Here is a 20,095-nt window from a genome sequence, read left to right as displayed (position 1 = left end):
CCCTCAATGTATCATATTAATAATTTTTGTCAGGAATGTTCTCTACTGTCACTATAATTTCGCTTATTTGAGGATTGACAGAAATGGTATGATGCCAGACCAGCTCTGGTTGAAGAAGTGAGCTCAATGTGTCATACTCTAACGATGTGGGTGTGATGTACATATTTATTCTTTCAATAAGATTAATTACTTTGTTTGTTTTTTTTCATGTGGTGTATGTACATAAAGGTTGTTTGGCAGACAAACAGGCCAATCATTATTTTAACCTTACCGGTTCATTTCATTTTATTATATAAATGACTGTACTAGAAAATGATATTTTTGTAAAGGATAACGTATAGTCAGAAATCCAGACAGGGTGATCAATGTGAAACGACTGTCTGTACATTATCCCAATTTGTACATAGTTGCTTGTCAAATAACTAAAAGTGGAAGGACATACAATATTGATTTGCAGATTATGTTGTTTTGTGCAGTGATACGAGGTGACATGAAACTAGTGCAGCTATGTACTGTAGGAAATAATTTGCCTGGGACAGCCGTCAATTATGCAGTGTGCATAATGCACAAATATCATAGACCACAGAATGCCATTGACCAATCACTGGCAAGATTTCCAGAGAGCCATGACATAATAAAACAAAATTGCAAATATAATTTTCGTGAGCTTATGGATATCTCTATTAGCAGCTGTTGTGCAGGTTTTTAACTGTTTGCATTTAAATGCCAACATATTTTATTGATTCTCAGTTGTAATGCATACGTGTGTGCGTTTGTACAGGAAATGATGGTTCGTGCTCTGAAGCAGACGAACAGTCATAGCGTGGAGGCAGCCATGGAGTACATCAGTAGGATGAACTTCCAGGAGCCTGCGAGGGAGCAGAGAACGGCACGCCCTGTCAACACGGCCATAAAACAAGCAGGGTATAATTTCGCTTATTTGAGGATTGACAGAAATGGTATGATGCCAGACCAGCTCTGGTTGAAGAAGTGAGCTCAATGTGTCATACTCTAACGATGTGGGTGTGATGTACATATTTATTTTTTCAATAAGATTAATTACTTTGTTTGTTTTTTTTCATGTGGTGTATGTACATAAAGGTTGTTTGGCAGACAAACAGGCCAATCATTATTTTAACCTTACCGGTTCATTTCATTTTATTATATAAATGACTGTACTAGAAAATGATATTTTTGTAAAGGATAACGTATAGTCAGAAATCCAGACAGGGTGATCAATGTGAAACGACTGTCTGTACATTATCCCAATTTGTACATAGTTGCTTGTCAAATAACTAAAAGTGGAAGGACATACAATATTGATTTGCAGATTATGTTGTTTTGTGCAGTGATACGAGGTGACATGAAACTAGTGCAGCTATGTACTGTAGGAAATAATTTGCCTGGGACAGCCGTCAATTATGCAGTGTGCATAATGCACAAATATCATAGACCACAGAATGCCATTGACCAATCACTGGCAAGTTTTCCAGAGAGCCATGAAATAGTCAAACTGTCACACAAATGCAAATGAAATTTTCGGGAGCTCATGGTTCTCTCTATTAGCAGCTCTGCATGTTTTGAAATCTCTTGCATTTAAATGCCAGTTAATGAGTGCCAACATATTCTATTGATTTTCAGTAGCAGTAAATTAATACATATATGTGTGCGTTTGTACAGGAGATGATGATTCGTGCTCTGAAGCAGACGAACAGTCATAGCGTGGAGGCAGCCATGGAGTACATCAGTAGGATGAACTTCCAGGAGCCTGCGAGGGAGCAGAGAACGGCACGCCCTGTCAACACGGCCATAAAACAAGCAGGTATGTAGCAGAGCCCCTTCCGCAATTTGATGTATTAATTCATTTTGATGGCAGCATAACATTTGGGACCCTGGACCACAAAACCAGTCATAAAGGTCAATTTTTTTGAAATTGAGATTTATACATCATCTGAAAACTGAAAATCAAAATACTGAGAAAAATCGCCTTTAAAGTTGTCCAAATGAAGGTCTTAGCAAAGCATATTACTAATCAAAAATTACGTTTTGATATATTTACAGTAGGAAATTTACAAAATATCTTCATGGAACATGATCTTTACTTAATATCCTAATGATTTTGGGCATGAAAATCACAATAATTTTGACCCATACAATGTATTTTTGGCTATTGCTACAAATATTCCCTCAACGACTTAAGACTGCTTTTGTGCTCCAGGGTCACATTTAGTTATGAATTGCTAGAATTGTTTAGGGTAGCAAAAAGGCATTATGGGGGTCAAACTGTAATAGTTTTGTAGTCTGGTTGTTGTCTAATCCAGCCTAATTACACTGAGACATCCTTAACATCTGGCTACTTGGATTAGTTATTTAAACAACCCAAAGTTGTTGTTGTTGTTTTTTTGCATGCCTTATGGCTAGAAATATTGAATCCATATTAGATCTGAAGGTGTGTGTGTGGATGTGTACAAATCTTATTTGTCTTCAGAACAATAAATTTTTTTCTTTCTTTTGCCAATGATCTAATGTTTTATTAAAACTGTTTTATCTAAAACTTATGGCAGTCTGATCAAAAAGGAAAAAGATCATCACTGGTTGTCCTTCTGGTTCATGCATCAGACTGGTAATGAAAGATTGAGTGCATTGCATTGTAGAATGAAGTACTCTGCCAACTGTCAAGTGCGCTGTCAACTTTATTAGTTTATCTAGGTATTCCAGGTAGGGCTGCACGATTAATCGAATGCGATTGTCATGCGCATTTTGTTAGTAAAGCCGGTTCTGTAATCAGCAGGAAATCATCATCACGTGCTTTCAGATGGAGCAGCATTTACTACACATAGCCGTAGTTCACTGACAAGTTACGCAAAAAAATTCTCAAAAAGTTTTATTGCGCGATTATGAAATCGAAGAAATTGTTCGCGATAATGACAGCTGTTTGCATAGCTTCTCAGTGAACTACGGCTCTGTGAAGTAAACGCTGCTCCATCTGAAAGCATGTGAAAATACCACATTTAATAACATATTTTTACTCCAAACTCACTTCATAACGTCAGTCGAGTGTTTGAAATAAATCCTTCAGTGAGATGATGTGGCTTCTTACACAGAATAAGGCACGCAACATATTTCATAGTATTTAAGCAGTGATAAAGGCATTATAAATATACTTTATTTTAATGAAAATTATAATAATAAGAACTCTGATAAACGGTATATTGCCGTAGTCGTGTGTTTATTAGTCACGTTGAATCAATGAAAGCAGTTGAATCTTCTGTTTATTCAGCTGCAGCAATAGGCATTTTCTGGGTTTCTTCTGCGAGGCGTATTTGGAGTTTCTCTGGCCTTTGGATGGAGAATTACTGCTGATCACAGAACCGTGCTTCACTGAACGATACGCATGACAATCGCAGCTTCTGTCGAATTGCGATCTCGATTCTATTTCGATTTGTGCAGCCCTAATTCCTGGCATGCTAAAAATGTGCATATTAAATGCTATTCTGGACATAGATGTTGATTAGCTATAGTAGAGTTCCAGGAGGGGGACTGAGCACCTCTGAAGAAGAGAATACTGTGTTATCGTAAACTCAGAACTAACACCATTACATTGGCATTAACATCAGCAGATAGTTCATGAAAAGAGCACTATGATGCATAGTAATTTTATGAAACCAAAAAATGTGCTTGAAGGTGAACGAGATAATCTTTTCCTCTTTAATGCTAGTTGTAGCCCAAAATACACATGACTGAAAATCAGAAAGTATGTTGGAAGATACAGTGCAATTTACTGAAATCTTGTAATCACTTCACATCAGTGTTTCAAACTTGGGGAGATATCAGTAAAACAAATGTCACATATTGCATTTACCTCACAAAAGCCATTCAGTGTCCGTATTTTGTTACTTGGCTACAAACAAAAGAAAAAAAAAACTCTAGAGACGAGCATTTGGTTAAATATGCTTAGTATTACAGATTCATTATATTTTACTTAACCTGTTTCTAATGTCTTATTTAATGAATGTTTAAATAGACGTCATAAACTATTGTATGACAGCCACATTTTAAATTAAACATAATAATATCATTGAATATAAATACTGCCTATTTGTATAAAACTGAGTATTGAATATTTTATCTAAAAAGAAATAGCAATTGAATTTAATAGTTTGCACTTCTTAATTTTAACCTTTAATATTATAGTAATGTACCAACTGAGTTCCCAGTAAATCTTTAGCTGATTTTAATTTTTTTCCTTAGAGGGATAGTTCACCTAAAATCTAAATAAACAGGATTATTTACAGGACTTCGAAAATTCTGCTTAGGTTTCTGTTGTTGATATATGGATGTTTCCTCTCTAGGTCCATCCCAAATCCCACAGGCACTGTTGCGGCACCAAAGCTGGAAGGGTTCAAAGGAATCTCTAGCCCCACAGCGGCACAGTGCTCTAATGTCTGATGGCATGATTTACCGTCCCAGTAGCCCTGGACCTCAAAGCGACCTCTCACGGCCTGCTACCTTTCCTCAAAATCTTGCTGCTGGAGCTAGCAGTCAGCGAGTGAACCTTCCCCTCCCACGGCAGGTGCGTAGCATCACTCCTCCTCCCTCCTCATGGGACTCCAATCCCGCAACCAAGTGGTATTCTGGGAACTTGGATTACTTGGTGCCTCGGATCTCTCCTGTGCCTCAGGGGCCCCGACCCGATGGTTATATAAACTCTCCGTCTCAGGCACAGCGAGGGATCAGTCCAGTGCCAGTGGGTCGGCAACCCATCATCATGCAAAACTCGGGGGGCAACAAGTTCACCTTCCCTCCGTCCTGGCTTCAGAATGGCAACATACAAAGTGAGTATGTGGGCATTAATAGCAGTGGCTGGCAGCCACCACCACCTCCGTATCCCATGCACCAGACTAGCCGACAGAGTCCCACGGCCCAGCAGATGCAATCCAGCGCTCTTGCTGCACCCTTAAACGGAGCCAACAAAAGTGCCCCAAGCATGCTGGTGCCCAACCGCAATAGCCACAACCTTGATATGTACAACCTTGGGGTACTAGCCCAGGTCAGACCTCCTGTGCAGCAGGCTCAGACTTCCCCCGGTCACAGCACCAATCAGGATGTTCCTTCGTCATGGCCCCATAGTGTGCCGGGGCGCTCCAACTCCTTCACCAATGCTCAGCCCAGTGGACGTCAGTGCCCATCTGTGCCCAGCTCTCAACCTTCCGGCACTACGGTCACCACCATTACACAGGCCCCCATTTTGCAGCCGGTAAAGAGTATGCGTGTGCAGAAGCCAGAGCTGCACACCGCCGTGGCCCCTACGCTCCCACCTTGGATGCAGCAGCCACCCCCTCCAGCCTCTGCTTATCAAGAACCATCTGCTCCCACGGCTGCCCCCGAAGTCCCGAGCTACCAAGGCCCACCCCCTCCTTATCCTAAACACCTGCTACAGCAGTCACCTCCACCAGGGTACGACCCCAACCCAGGCCCAAAACCTAGCAACAAAGAAGAGGATGGAGTCGACAATGACAATGACACTGACAGCACCTGCTCCAGCGAGCGTGCTGAGGGCTCTGAGGAACGCGAGAAGAAACAAATCACGACATCTCCAGTGCCGGTGCGGCGTTGTAAACGTGACGAGGAGCGCAAGGGGGAAAGCAGAGTTCCCATGTACTCCCCACAGGCTTTCAAGTTCTTTATGGAGCAGCATGTGGAGAACGTCCTGAAGAATAACCAGCAGAGGATCCGAAGGAAGAAGCAGTTGGAGAGTGAGATGCAGCGGGTTAGCATGCATTTCTTCACTGCCACATCCTCTCACAATGTTCTTTGCATCTCTGATCTGCTGATTATTTCCTATTGACTTTTAACTTTTTCCATCTTTCTTCCATTATTCTTTCCTTCCCTTTTATTCTCCCTTTCTCTTGTCTGTCTGTCTTCCATATCTTTCAGTCTGTGGATCTCCTCCATATGTGTGATCAACTCGTTTTCATAGTTTAAAGGTTTCTTCTGGAGTAATCTTCACTCAAGAGTGGTAAAGTAAGACTCTGTAAGTTGGACAGCATGTGTATGTTCCTCGAATGTTCTTATGAGCTCTGTTCTAAAGCCTAGTGAGCTGCCTACCTAGACCATATTTTAAGGTGTCATAGGTTTGTGTACATTGCAAAGGCTGTTGTGAAAGTCATGCAAAGTAATACCTCTCTTTTCTGAAGTGGAAAGCCAAAAATTTAGGTTGCAGATAATGCAATCCCAGAATGCAATATGATGAAAATATTTTTATGCTAATCAGAATATTGTGTTGTTAGGTTAGCCGTTTACTAATACCAATCCTTACTTAAAATTAAGGCAAGTCTCCTGTCCCATTATGTGATGAGTAGGGATGTGACGATTAACCGCGAGCCAGTCGAAAATCGATTCAAATATGTGACTATTCAAATCGGTTGAGATGCCAAACAAATCGCGATACAATTGGAGTAGGAGTTTATATGAATGTATCTCTAAGGGGAACTGACTATCTTTAGAAAAGTTTGGTATTTTCTTTTCATCTTGCCTCTGAACATTGCATATTAAAGTAGTGTTCATAAGCGCAGCTCTGCTTTGTTTACAGCGGTAACCCAGGAGACACTGTGTCATTGCTGTTCATGAGCGCCTCCTGCTGTCAGAGAGTGAATCTGCGTCTCATTCAGCTCGTCTGCTGTTTTGTTCAGATATGTTTTATGTAGTATAGGTTCACAAAACTAAAGTCAGGCCATTCTGTTTTTGCTTCAAATTTCAAAATTATACAGTCTAATTTAGATTAAAAACTACTCATGCTGCATCTTTGTTTGGATCATGATTAAAATCCAGTGGTTGCCTCTAATTTTAAATGGAAAGAGCACAGACAACGCAAGATTTATTTTACTTGTTTGATTTGGGGTTTGTTTTAAAATTTAAATTTAGCTTAGTTATATTTCAATTTCACAAAGAAACGTGCAGCAATAGCCTAATAAAACGACACCTTTTCATTTACTGTATAATGTCTTAAATCTCATTTTGTAAAAAAAAAATCGTGAAAAAATCAAATTGTGAAATCAAAATCGTAAATCAAATCGTGAGTTGAGTGAATCGTTGCATCCCTAGTGATGAGTGCTATTTGTGTGACACACAGAGTTGCTACCTATGAAGAGCGTTTAGGAAGTTCTATGATGATTAGGAAGGCTATCTATCTAGACAATAGACTGCAAGGCAGCTCACTGGGTTTTAGGACGAATCTACTATCTTAAGGGTTTCCTGCAGCTCTGTAAGTTCACAACTATGCCGTGTGGGGTCTGTCCTGCCTTTTCACATTTTCTGCGCTGATTGTTGTGTGTTGGGTAGTGATGTGTATGAATGGAGCAGATACTACACTTTTACTGGTAGATAAAATATTTTAAAAAGAAACGTACTGTGCAGAATTTATTGTATGATAGATCATCTAAATCTGCAGTGTTCTGTGGGTGTATATTTCTTGAAAACCCACCTCAAACCTTGTATTTCATTGTTGCACCTGTGATTAAGGTCCAGTGCGGTCTGGCTACTGGCTTTGTTTTGATGTTAAGTTTAGTGTTATGATCATACCATTTCAGTAAAATACAACCCGATTTCAGTGAGTAAGATTTCAGGTTAGGTTCCTGCCAGAGAAGAGGTGATAAAAGCCTATGAGATGCATACTTGTAATACTTGTGTATTAAAATGCACATGAAATGAAATCTAGATAGCCAGTGAGTAACACTGCGTATCAGCCATTCTGAAGTCTGAGGGAAACAAATTACAGTTGAAATTCAAGCAACATTGGAAATTCTATTTGACATTTTGCCTTTCCTAGTTGTGCAAGCACAATCTATGGCAATGTATAATAATAATAATAAGAGCGGGTGCTGACTGAGGTAATTTTGATCACTATAGGAAACCCTGTGCATTGCATGCCTTGCCGTTTTTCAGTGCTGAATGCTGTTTGCCAAAGTTGTGAATATTACATGATTGAATGGTTTGTATGTTGTCTCAGATAATTTCATAAATTCATTGAATCTGTGTCTTTGTGTGTTGTGTGACAAGTTTGTCTGTATTTATGGATGAGCATCTGTTTTGTGAGGGCCGTTGTCTTAACATGTGTTGTGTGTGCAGGTGGGACTTTCAAGTGATGCACAGGAGCAGATGCGCATGATGCTGTGCCAGAAAGAATCCAACTACATCCGCCTCAAGCGCGCCAAAATGGACAAATCCATGTTTGAAAAGATCAAGACTTTGGGAATCGGGGCGTTTGGAGAAGTGTGTTTGGCTCGGAAAGTGGACACTGGAGCACTGTATGCCATGAAGACCCTCCGTAAAAAAGATGTACTGTTGCGGAACCAGGTGGCCCATGTGAAAGCTGAGCGGGATATTCTCGCTGAAGCTGATAATGAGTGGGTTGTAAGGTTGTACTACTCGTTTCAGGATAAAGATAACTTGTATTTTGTCATGGACTACATCCCTGGTGGGGACATGATGAGTCTTTTGATCAGAATGGGCATTTTCCAAGAGGACTTGGCTCAATTTTACATTGCCGAGCTCACCTGTGCTGTGGAAAGCGCCCACAAAATGGGTTTTATCCATCGAGACATCAAACCTGACAACATCCTAATTGATCGTGATGGACACATTAAACTGACAGACTTTGGCCTGTGCACTGGCTTCCGATGGACTCACGACTCCAAATACTACCAAAGCGGTGAGCCTAACAGCTCAAAGACCATTGCACATTTTTGATAAATTGACCCCATTATTTTGTGCTATTATAGCTACTTTATAAAATCATGCCAGTAGTTAACGCAGTATGTCAATGCATTACACACATTAATATTAATGTTTATTACACAATGGCAAAAAAAGAAAGATTTGAAAAAGAAGCGTCACCATTGGAATACTCTGTCCTGGTCAAAAAGTTTCCTTAAAAGTGAGTTCTGGTGGGGAAATATCACATTCAGGTCTGACGAAATGGTCACTTTTCACGTTAATATTTATGGATCCTGAATATATTGTTGAATGAAACATTGGAGAATTGATAAAGGGCTTTGGTTCCACCAGTCTAAGATGTTGAACTTTCTGTATCTGTGTCCTGTCAGGTGATCACGTGCGTCAGGACAGTATGGACTTCAGTAAGGAATGGGAGGATAGTGCTAATTGTCGCTGTGGAGACCGACTGAAGCCACTGGAGCGCAGAGCTGCTAGACAACATCAGCGCTGCTTGGCACACTCATTGGTGGGCACTCCCAATTACATCGCACCTGAGGTTCTGCTGCGCACAGGTATGTCAGTTTGTGTGTAGTGACACCTACTCGTGAACAGTAATAAACTTTATTTATCAAGCACTTTTCATGCAGTTACAAAGATTGCTTGACAAAGAAATACATGTTTCATGTAAGAAATAGTTCACACATAAATAAATAAATATACTCACCCACATGTCATTCCAAACCTGTATGACTTTCTGTCTTCAGAAGGAGATGTTCACGAATGAGTCATCATTCATGTTCATTTGCCATATATTAAAACAAATCAAATGAGCATTTCAGCATTTCAGGGATTTTTTTTCAGAAAATATAAGACAACATCAAACAACAAAACGATTTCTGACATGAGCAGTATGGGCTCTGAACAAATGACACCCATTAGTTTAATACACTTGAGCAGGAAGAATGAAGGCATAGTTATTATGGATGTAACGATTCACTCCGATAATGAGATTTAGGACAAGATGTCCTTTTATTAGCCTATTGCTTGGACAAAATTCTGCACATTTCTTTGTGAAATTGAAATTTGTCAAATAACAAAACTAAATTGGAATTTAACCCCAAATCAGATAAATAAATAACACAAATCAAAGAACTCTCTTCATATAAACAAACTAAGGCTTTGTCTGTGCTCTTTCCATTTAAAATTGGAGGCTACCACTGTATTTTAACCACGATCCAAACAAAGATGCTGCATACATGGAGCATGAGCAGTTTTTAATCTAAATTAGACACTATAATTTTGAAATTTGATGCAAAAACAGAATGGTATGACTTTAGTTTTATGAAACATTATTTGCATAATGCGTTGTATCAGTGCTTATTTGATTAGATATATTTAATATGGTGAAGATGTGATGGAGTATGTGTAGCTAAACAGTGCTGATTCATGTTTGGATTACTAGAGTAGATGTTTCAAGAAAAAGCTTAAAGTGGTCATATGACGTTGCTAAAAAAGAACATTATTTGGTGTAATGCAATATGTTTATGCGGTTTAAGGTTAAAAAAACATTATTTTCCACATACTGTACATTATTGTTTCTCCTCTATGCCCCGCCTTTCTGAAACGCCTCGATTTTTACAAAGCTCCATCGGTCTGAAAAACGAGGTGTGCTCTGACTGGCCAGCTATCCAGTGCATTGTGATTGGCCGAATACCTCAAGCGTGTGACGGAAATGTTACGCCCCTCACCATACTGTGATGCCGTCTCCCGGCATGACCAGACAAAACCAATAAAACCCATTATAAACAAGGCATTTGTTGCATCCAGTGGGGACATAATTACTGATTATAATGAATTGTACTGTTTTTTTTGCCGTGTAAACATAAAACCATGTCTGCATTTGTGATCGGAGAAATGACAAACAACAAGCGCTACTCTACACTGCCCAAAACTCGTGTTTGAATCGTCAGTGGCAAATCCTTTAAATATGAAAACGTACTTACAGTCTGTGAGTCTGAACAGCCGACATTGTAGTCTACTCTACCAGGATCAGTAAACAGTCCTCCATAAAATGTGGTGCACACATCTGAATATTTGGGTTGAACTGTTCTGGAACAGTGTTGTAAATACAACTTAACCACTGATTTCTAGTCGTGTCCTTCCAAAAGAGCCGGCGGCTTGAGTGAGCGGAGGCCGGCGGGCTTGCGGCAACCACATGTGACGACCCCGGGCTAGACTCTGCTTCGTCCACGGTGAAAGCCGATCCGGTGATCCACAGCGAAGTTGATGTATTTCCTCAGCAACCAGCACTAGATCAGCTCCAGGCATGACGAAGCAGATATCGTCCTCTTTTGGAAGACCAAACAAAGTAGTTTCGCTTTCACAACGAAACACACGGCAACAACAAAACTACAGCGAGAATAAAAGTTATGCCGCCTTTCTTTGCGTGAACATTTGGGCGACGTTATGCAAATCTTCCCACACAGTGATGTAGACATGTGGGGGCGTGTTAGAACGAGCCGTTTTAACTCCTACCGGCTGACTCTTAACTTTTATAAAGAAGTTTTTAGACTTTAGTCTTTGCAACTTTACAGATCTTCTTTATGCACCAAGAGCTTGTAACACTCCAAAGAGAAAGAAAAAATTGAAATGGCATCATATGACCCCCTTTAAACACATTCACTGAATGTGGAGTAAACTTGAATGTACCACAGTTTTTCGTGCAGAAACCACTATCATATTTGCCCTGTTGCTTTTTGTACTCTCATTAATGGGGCAACACAGCAAATGGATGAAAATCAATTGCATTATTTTGAATTCCTGTAATCGGTAGGGCTGAAACAATAAATTGATGCATCGTGATTCGTGGATTGATTCTGAGATTTTCGTAATGCATCGTGTGATTCTCTCGAATTGATTCTGAGCTTAGTTTTTAACAGCAGATGGCGCTCTAGGCTAGTCTTTAACCACACACTCAAATGCTCATGAAGAAGAGCGCTTGTGCGTTCGGCTGAGTAATGTAAGGGGTTAAATGTACTTCCACATTGGCTTTTATGCTTTTATGATGCGAGATTAATGTAAACACAGCCCACTGTGAACATCCTTGTAATTCGCTTCAACCTTTTCGAACTTAATTAACTTTATTTTAGGTTCTAATGGTGCGTGTGTAAGGAACTGGAAGCAAGCAGAATACAGCTATTTCTAAAGCACGCAGTGCCATCTGCTGTTAAAAACTAAGCTCAGAATTGATTCAAGAGAGAATAGCGATGCCTTCGGGAAAATCTCAGAATCGATGCGGAATCATTTCTCGATTCGCGATGCATCAATTTATTGTCCCAGCCCTAGTAATCGGATTACAGTAACAGTGCGATACAGATTGTCTCTTTGATTTATAATGGTGGTGCACATACTATTGTTATGAAGTTTTGAGCTAGTTTCTGAGTCACGTTGCTTGTTTGCAGTTTAAACTGTGTTGTACGGTACAACAGAACTGTATGCTGCTGTAATCTTGAGATTTTATGACCCTTTTATATTGATGGAAGGGATATGATCATTTTATCTATTTATTTATTTATTTATTTTTAATCCTAGGTTACACCCAGCTCTGTGATTGGTGGAGTGTGGGTGTTATCCTCTATGAGATGGTAGTCGGTCAGCCTCCTTTTCTGGCAACAACTCCTCTTGAGACCCAGATGAAGGTGAGAATACATGTTGGTCCTTAGAGGTGGATGTGTTTGGTCTCATCATGTTGTAACACACATATGCAGCATTAACTAGTTAATATTGGGCAACAGATGCTGTCAGTCAGTGCCGTTATCAGCTTTATGTTTGCATAGCTACACACAGAGTTAAATCATCTTGCTTTGTGGTTGTGTCCATCTCAGGTGATAAACTGGCAGATGACCCTACACATTCCCCTGCAGGCCAAGCTGAGTCCGGAGGCCACCGACCTGATCCTGAAGCTCTGCCGTGGCCCGGAAGACCGGCTTGGGAAAAATGGAGCTGATGAGATTAAAGCCCATCCCTTCTTCAAAAGCATTGACTTCTCCACAGATCTGCGGCAGCAACACCATGCGCCTTACATTCCCAAAATCACACACTGCACTGACACCTCCAACTTTGACCCCGTTGACCCCGACAAACTCTGGAGCGACGATGCTGACAGCAACCACAACGACACGCTCAACTGCTGGTTCAAGAACGGCAAGCACCCGGAGCACGCCTTCTACGAGTTCACCTTCCGCCGCTTCTTCGACGATAACGGCCACCCGTACAGCTGTCCCAAGCCCATCGAGTGCGAGGATTATGACGGGGAGGAGGACGAGCCCATCAACCCGTCGAAGGGGTTCGGGCCAGAACAGGGGCGGGATTTAGTGTATGTTTAGTGTGAAATCAAAAGAAACCAACCAGAAATAGTTTTATATGAGCAGAAATAAAGCAAGCCTGTAATGTAGGACCATTCATATCAGCATTGTGATTATTTTCATGACGAGTACATTTCAAACCTCAATTTCTCATTACTGTAATGCAAACAAATGTGTCTAATAATAATTAAACATCATAGTAGTATTTTTTTCACTGCCTTTATGCTGGTGTGAAGAAATAATGCATGACTTTGCATTACTGTAAAACATTTATTTTACATAAAAATAACTATAATGCAATTAAAACAATGAAAATGACAAATTCAAAAATAAAATATTTGAACGTAAAAGGAATTTTGGGGGGAAACGTGTTTAATTCTCATGAACATGGCAACAATTTTAAAAGGCCTAAAAACTGGCTGATTTTTATTATGCAAAATATAATTTCTTAATTCTTTTGATTTATTGGTAACATCGGGGCGTATTTTCACGAGACAGACCTGTGTAGGATGTGAGCGTGTTTTTTTTATTTATTGTATATATATGTTTATGTATGTTTTCTCTCTTCCGTCTATGGTGGTGACTGGTTGAGTCTGCCTTGACACTTTGTGCTGTATTTATTATTTTAGTTCAGGATGCACTTGTCTGGTGCCTTTTAAACAACCGAGAATCTAATGATGCAGTGGAGCTCTGTATTTTTACTCTTTAATTTATTTAAAGACTTTTTTTTTTTAAATGGTAGCTGAAACAAGTTGAGTATTTTCTTCCTGAAATGATGTCTTTATTTATGATTGTATGGATTTGTTTCTTGTTCTTAGCGGCACAGGGCATTAGAATGCACAGGGACTTTGATTTTATGCTTTCTTTCACCAAAACTACAAGGGGGATCATCATGTACGCTGACCGTTCATTATACAAGTTCCCAAAAAGAAACATTGTAAATTGTTGCTCTGTGAATTTTTTATTTATACACATAAAAATTGTATATATAAGTTATGCAGTGTAAATGAGTACTTTTCTCCCTGTTCTTAGTTCCAAAGGTTTAGGAAAGGAACCATGGGCTAGATCCTGTTCTGTTCAACAGGATATGATGTCAAAACATGTTCTACCGTACATATCACTACAGATCCTGAGCAAAACACATTTGAGATCCCTGCTCTGGGTTCTCTCTCTGCTACGAAGAGATCTTGCTGTGTCACTACCAAAGCCTTGTTTTTCTGCAAGAAGTCTCCTGGCGTCATTGTTTTATTATATTTTTCTGAAATGTCTCTAAGATACTGTGCATCTCATAATGTAATAAGGAACTCCTTTTCTTTAATTAAACTGGTGGTCTTATACCCAGGAAAAGCATCTGTAGCTACTTTGTGTGTACATTTGCTTTGAATGGGAGAGAAGATGGGGTGGTGATAAATTAAAGCACAAACCACATATTTCAGTGTCTATTGTTTGTGTGACGAATTATGGTGTAATCATATATACAGATTCTTTTTTAAACGCAGGACACATTAACAAAAGTGTTTAGTTTATGTTGTTATGGTTAAAGTTAAAGTGGTTTATGGCAATAGCAGGAATAGTATGATTAAAATCTGCTTAAAAACTCACTATACAATATTTGGAACAGTATGTTTGGATTCTTGTGTTCCAAATTTTTTAAGTATTATTACCATAATAGGGATAATTATTAGACCAGAATGATATATTGGATGGCTTTACCATCATGTTACTCAAATTCATGTGAATCATGGTATTTATACAGGTGCATCTCAATCAATTAGAATGTCGTGGAAAAGTTAATTTATTTCAGTAATTCAACTCAAATTTTTAAACTCGTGTATTAAATAAATTCAATGCACACAGACTGAAGTAGGGTTGTTAAAGTAAATTAACATACTTTCCAGAAGGCCAACAATTCACTAAAAATGTTTTTTATTGGTCTTATGAAGTATTCTAATTTGTTGAGATAGTGAATTGGTGGGTTTTTGTTAAATGTGAGTCAAAATCATCACAATTAAAAGAACCAAAGACTTAAACTACTTCAGTCTGTGTGCACTGCATTTATTTAATACACGAGTTTCACAATTTGAGTTGAATTACTGAAATAAATGAACTTTTCCACGACATTCTAATTTATTGAGATGCACCTGTATTGTGCATCAGGGATTGTTCAAAGAATATACATGTACATGTAAAAGCTAACATGGTCAGATGAAAATATGGGGGACTACCTGTCAAAAGTGATTGATTTATGACCCCAGGTGTCAAATTGATCCTCTGATGTCCTGTTCCTGTTCCTGTTTCCTGCTGTTTATGACCCACAGATGTAAAATTGAAACCTCTGACCCCCTGTGTCGATCTGACACCTCTGACCTCCTGTTCCTGTTTATGGCAGTGGCCATTTTGTGATCATGATGTGATTCAACTATTCTTGTTTTACCATGTGTTATGACGTGTTACAGCGATCTCAGAGTGGGTTGGTCCTTCAAGCAATCTAGTTGTTTCACACCTTTGAAAAAGAACAAGAATGAATGAGATGAGAGTAATCACACACTTATGTTTTGGGATGAAAGACTCTTCCAAACATTTGTCGTTATTGTCATCAATGGTTGCTCAGGTGGCTCAACAGATCAAAATGGCAAACAATTATCTAAGTCAGCAACTATCTAATCCATCCATGCTTCTGAAAAAGTGTTCTGTCCGGGCATGTTCTTTTTAGACCCTAAGAGTTGCAGCACATTTTCCACTCATGAATGCAAATGAAGAAACAATAAAATAGTTTAAGAAATAAAACAAGAACGTTCTAAGAGAACTTGCATGAGTTAAAGTGTGATCCATGGAGTCCAGGTGGCTATCTGTGAATGAAGGTGTTCCCAGACATGCATGCTCAGTTCCTGTCTGTGGACCGTGTTGTTTTGTATTTGGTTTGCAATGTGTTACCCTGATTGGTAGTATCAACCATGTATTGAAGAGTTAGTCAGGATGTAACTTTTCACATGAATGTCCTAACTAGTCTAAAATCATCCTTTCTTCATATGTCCCTTCCTGACTTTCTGGGGCTGTACAACAGTGTTTACGTCAACACCTCAATATGGTCTGATCTATAGGCTATATGTTAATGTCTCTTACCTTCTGAGCAGGAAGGGGCCCACTACCTTTCAGTGGTGGAAGAAAAAACATGTTTGTCATGTTTGGGGGTTGTGCTTTGTTTTAGGTTGTAAGGCATCCAAACACATGCCTACCTGATGATATATGGAGCTAAATGTTAATGGCAAAAAACAAAAAAAAAACAAAGCATTCGCAAAGACCATTACTCTCCATAGGCGTAATGGTTTTTATACTGTACAAACTTATATCACCATACCCCCCAATGCTGTACCTAAACCTACCTCATAGGAAACTATTGGCAATTTCTGAAATTCATAAAACAACATTAAAGGCAAAATTTTATACATTGTTTAATTGTTGTGGTTATTTAAGAAATGTATTCATTTTAATCCAGCCCACAGATAGTATGTGAAATGTAAAGTACAAATATACTTTATCACTTAAAGCTTCTCAGTAAAATAATTACACCCACACATTTTAAACATGTTTAAAAGGTTAAACACATTGTGTGTCACTAAAGCAAGGCACACAGTCTATTGCCTTTAAATGAAACTGGTTTTATTCTGTAATATCTTTCAAATAGCCTGATGACCAGCATTGGGTTTTTTTTTTCAGATCATTAATGCGGCCAAATGTTTTTCTCATATGAGCAGAAAACTCTTTGGATGTGTTTGTGACAAACACACATTTTTGTTTTACTTCAGAAAACGTTTTAAATGTATGGCTGAACTTTTCTCATTTGACAGATCTACTTTTCAAATTATTTACCCGAGGTGTTTACAATCACACGGATTACATGTTGTTTTCTAATGTTCATGAAACCTTTATCTGTGTACATTTTCATACCTTGAACACAAAACTTTGCTTTTGGGATCCAGATGAAGCCTCATGCCAACCAAGCAGCTTTATACATTCTGACTATTTGTAGGTATCATGTAATTTTAAATGATTTCTAAAAGATTAAAGGCACCAGAATCTGGGATTTTCAACATGAAAGAGATGTACAAGCTAAGGATGTTTCAACTATTATCATCATTTCCTTTTGACCCTAATACACTGGTAATGAATTATCTGGCAAGTGACAGTATATAGTTCTCATACTATCTGTAAATAGCTGTGCTAAAACATTTGTGAGTATTTTTGCATGCCAACAGATTTTTCATCTAAAAATCACAATATTTTTTGACGGACATTTTTCATATACCCCAATAGATTTAGTCATTTTATCAAGATTACGGATGGCCGTTCACAGTTTGTTTGTTGGACTGTGTATGTTTTTAGGTGAAGACTCCTCTTTGTGAGCTGTCATCATAATAGGAATAAATGAAAAGTAAGAAATTTAGTAACAGTCTTTCTCTTTGAGATATTTCTTTTAGTGCAACTTTCCGAAGTGGGATCACATGAAGCATCAACACGAAAATTAAATCTTGCTGTTTTACCCTTAAAACTATTACAACTGAAACAAATCAAACTATTACACTGAAAGCTGCACATTCATTTAAGTTTGAGCATGTTCAAGTTTCTACACTCTTGTAAAGAGTATAGATAAATTGAATCTATAACCTTTTGTACATTCAAGAGACCAAATCACTAAGAAAGAGAGTACAGCAAGAAAAGAAATGTTCATAATGCATATAGAATTCAGAAATCTGTTTCGTAAACAATTGTGAAAGGTTTTAAATGTGGATTTGTAAATGATATTTTTATTACTCCACTAGATGTAGTCATCTTGTTCAGATAGCAGATGACACAATTCACATTTAGTTTGTTTGGCTGTATTTGTTTTAAGACGCTACCGTAAGTTCATGCTAATGCCCGTATAGGTAAAGGAGAATGATGAGCACATACCTATTCATTTAAGAAAATTATTAAACATTTGACTGAACTTTTTATTATTTTGACAAACCTCCATTTCAAATGATTTTCCCTGAGGTGTTTGTCCACAGAATCTTTTTTGACCCTGCCTGCTTGAATACATAATCGATCTGTTTGCCACATGTTAGCCTTGCAGATTCATCCGCACGTCTCACGTCTCGTCAGCCCCGTAACACAGTGTATGTTCATAGGAATTTATGAACAACTACAGCATAAAAAATAAAAGGATAGTCATTCTAGATGAGTGTTTAAAACTAAAAGTGTGATATCCTTTTTTGGTTGTCTTTTCGACCTGTCTATGATCATGTCTACCTGTGTTATAAAGACACATAATAGCCCATACCTCAACTTGAAAATGGGTCTTGCCATTTTCTGTTATGACTGTTACACTTAATACAAGCCCATCTATTACACTTAAAGTTAGACATTAAAAGCCAAGAATGCCACAGACACTATTTCCTTTGTCTGCGTCTCTAAACATCACTCCAGTAAATAAATCACAGATGACATGTAGCTAATTAATTGAAAAGGGCATGTTTTCTACCATTTTAGACGGTCTGCACCAACACACAGACACATGTTTTAGGTATGTTTAAAACATTTTCAAAGTTTTTAAATTTATTGTTTTATTGTTATTATTTTCTTTTCTTTTATGTAAAGCACTTTGAATTACCATTGTGTATGAAATGTGCTATATAAAAAATGTTTAACATCTCATTACTCCATTGTGAAGACACGTACTGTATAAATCACAAAGTTTTTCACTGTAGTAGGCCGACTTTGAAACCAGACCAAACAAAAATTTGCTTGAGCCTTAGTTGTAGCACTATGAAAATTGTTGTGTTTTTATCTTTCTATGATTTGTTAGTGCTGTTCTGAACAGCGGTTTCATTTTAACATCACAATTCGTATTGTGAAAATGACAGAAATTCTTGTTGGTGACATATGCACAGTAATATACAGTGTTATTTCTGTTATGTTGATTTTTTTAAATGCCAGACCTGTTATATGGGATGAATATTGAACAGTTACATCAATTAACTAATAGAATATGACTGAAGTATTTCCACTACACATCTACACAGTATGAGACAAAGACAAACCAATCTATTTCTTATCTGCCCTCTTCTTCCGCATCTCCTCCATCCACTGGTCAAGTGGAATACCAGCATTTTGGGGACAGTATATGTACCCATAATACTGGCTGTGGCCACTTTCTTTGTTCCGGGGCTGTTGGCACTGACTACATTTATTTTTGTCAACTTTCCGATTGTAAGGCCTCTGGGTAGGTGGTGGGGAGGAAAGGGGGCCAGCAGGAGCAATCTGTTTGTATTCATTGAATTGTGGGGCCAAAAACACATACACAAGTGGGCCACTGGCAGGACTGGGGCTGGAAACAGTAGGCAAAGGGGCAGGGGTAGGTGGAGATGTCTGCTGAGGGAACAATTGCCTCTGAGCTGGCAACCTTGGGCAGGTAGACTGCAGAGAATGGGTGTGTTGGGCCGGAGCTGCAGTCTTCCTGTACTTGTCCTGCTGTACTTTGAGGTAAGTGGTAGTGATGTTGAGGGCCAGGCCGTGGTGGTGCAGCAGTGGGGGGTACCTGTACTGGTGGGAGAGGTACAGGAGCAACAGGAATGGAGGCAGGCAAGTTGACCCCTTGCAGCAGAATATTACATTCCTGCCTCTTCAGTCGCTTGTTGTGCCACTGAATAAGAGCTCTGCATGACGCTGCAGGTCATATGGTAGAAGGTTCTGTCACAGAGCTATGATGGTACTGGCCTGCTGGGAGTTGAATGTTTGTCCAGTTTCATTCTTCAGTCCCACCAAGTACTGTGCCGGGCTGTCCACTCTGTCCATCCCTGGGATATTGCGCTCATCCACAGCCTGGCAAATATATGAACATATAAAAATAAAATAAAAACAGTATCACAGGTAGAAAAATAGCACATCACGATTCCGGCTTCCTGGATTTATCCCTCTAGTCTCGCCCCTGTGATTCTGTCTGCCAATCGTTGACCTACGCTAGCCCTCTAGCCCTA

The 20,095-nt window shown here is 38.9% G+C and overlaps 1 protein-coding gene across 1 annotated transcript in view; it reads left to right on the top strand.

Moving 5' to 3' along the window:
• Positions 1-14,421, top strand: part of LOC107550539 (serine/threonine-protein kinase LATS1-like) — a 15,586-nt gene extending 1,165 nt beyond the window's left edge. Inside the window, exons 3-8 of the mRNA XM_016231854.1 lie at positions 1,741-1,822; positions 4,353-5,770; positions 8,128-8,710; positions 9,105-9,287; positions 12,307-12,413; positions 12,600-14,421. Of these exons, the coding sequence (XP_016087340.1) occupies positions 1,741-1,822; positions 4,353-5,770; positions 8,128-8,710; positions 9,105-9,287; positions 12,307-12,413; positions 12,600-13,100 (2,874 nt within the window). The 3' untranslated portion in view covers positions 13,101-14,421. The remainder of the gene's footprint in view (positions 1-1,740; positions 1,823-4,352; positions 5,771-8,127; positions 8,711-9,104; positions 9,288-12,306; positions 12,414-12,599) is intronic.
• The last annotated feature ends 5,674 nt before the right edge of the window (positions 14,422-20,095 follow it).

The sequence above is a fragment of the Sinocyclocheilus grahami genome, unplaced genomic scaffold (genome assembly GCF_001515645.1).
Source record: "Sinocyclocheilus grahami isolate Dianchi unplaced genomic scaffold, SAMN03320097.WGS_v1.1 scaffold400.1, whole genome shotgun sequence".
NCBI classification, from domain to species: domain Eukaryota; kingdom Metazoa; phylum Chordata; class Actinopteri; order Cypriniformes; family Cyprinidae; genus Sinocyclocheilus; species Sinocyclocheilus grahami.
The sequence above is the reverse complement of the archived record's forward strand: the minus strand, read 5'-3'. Positions and strand labels throughout refer to the sequence as shown.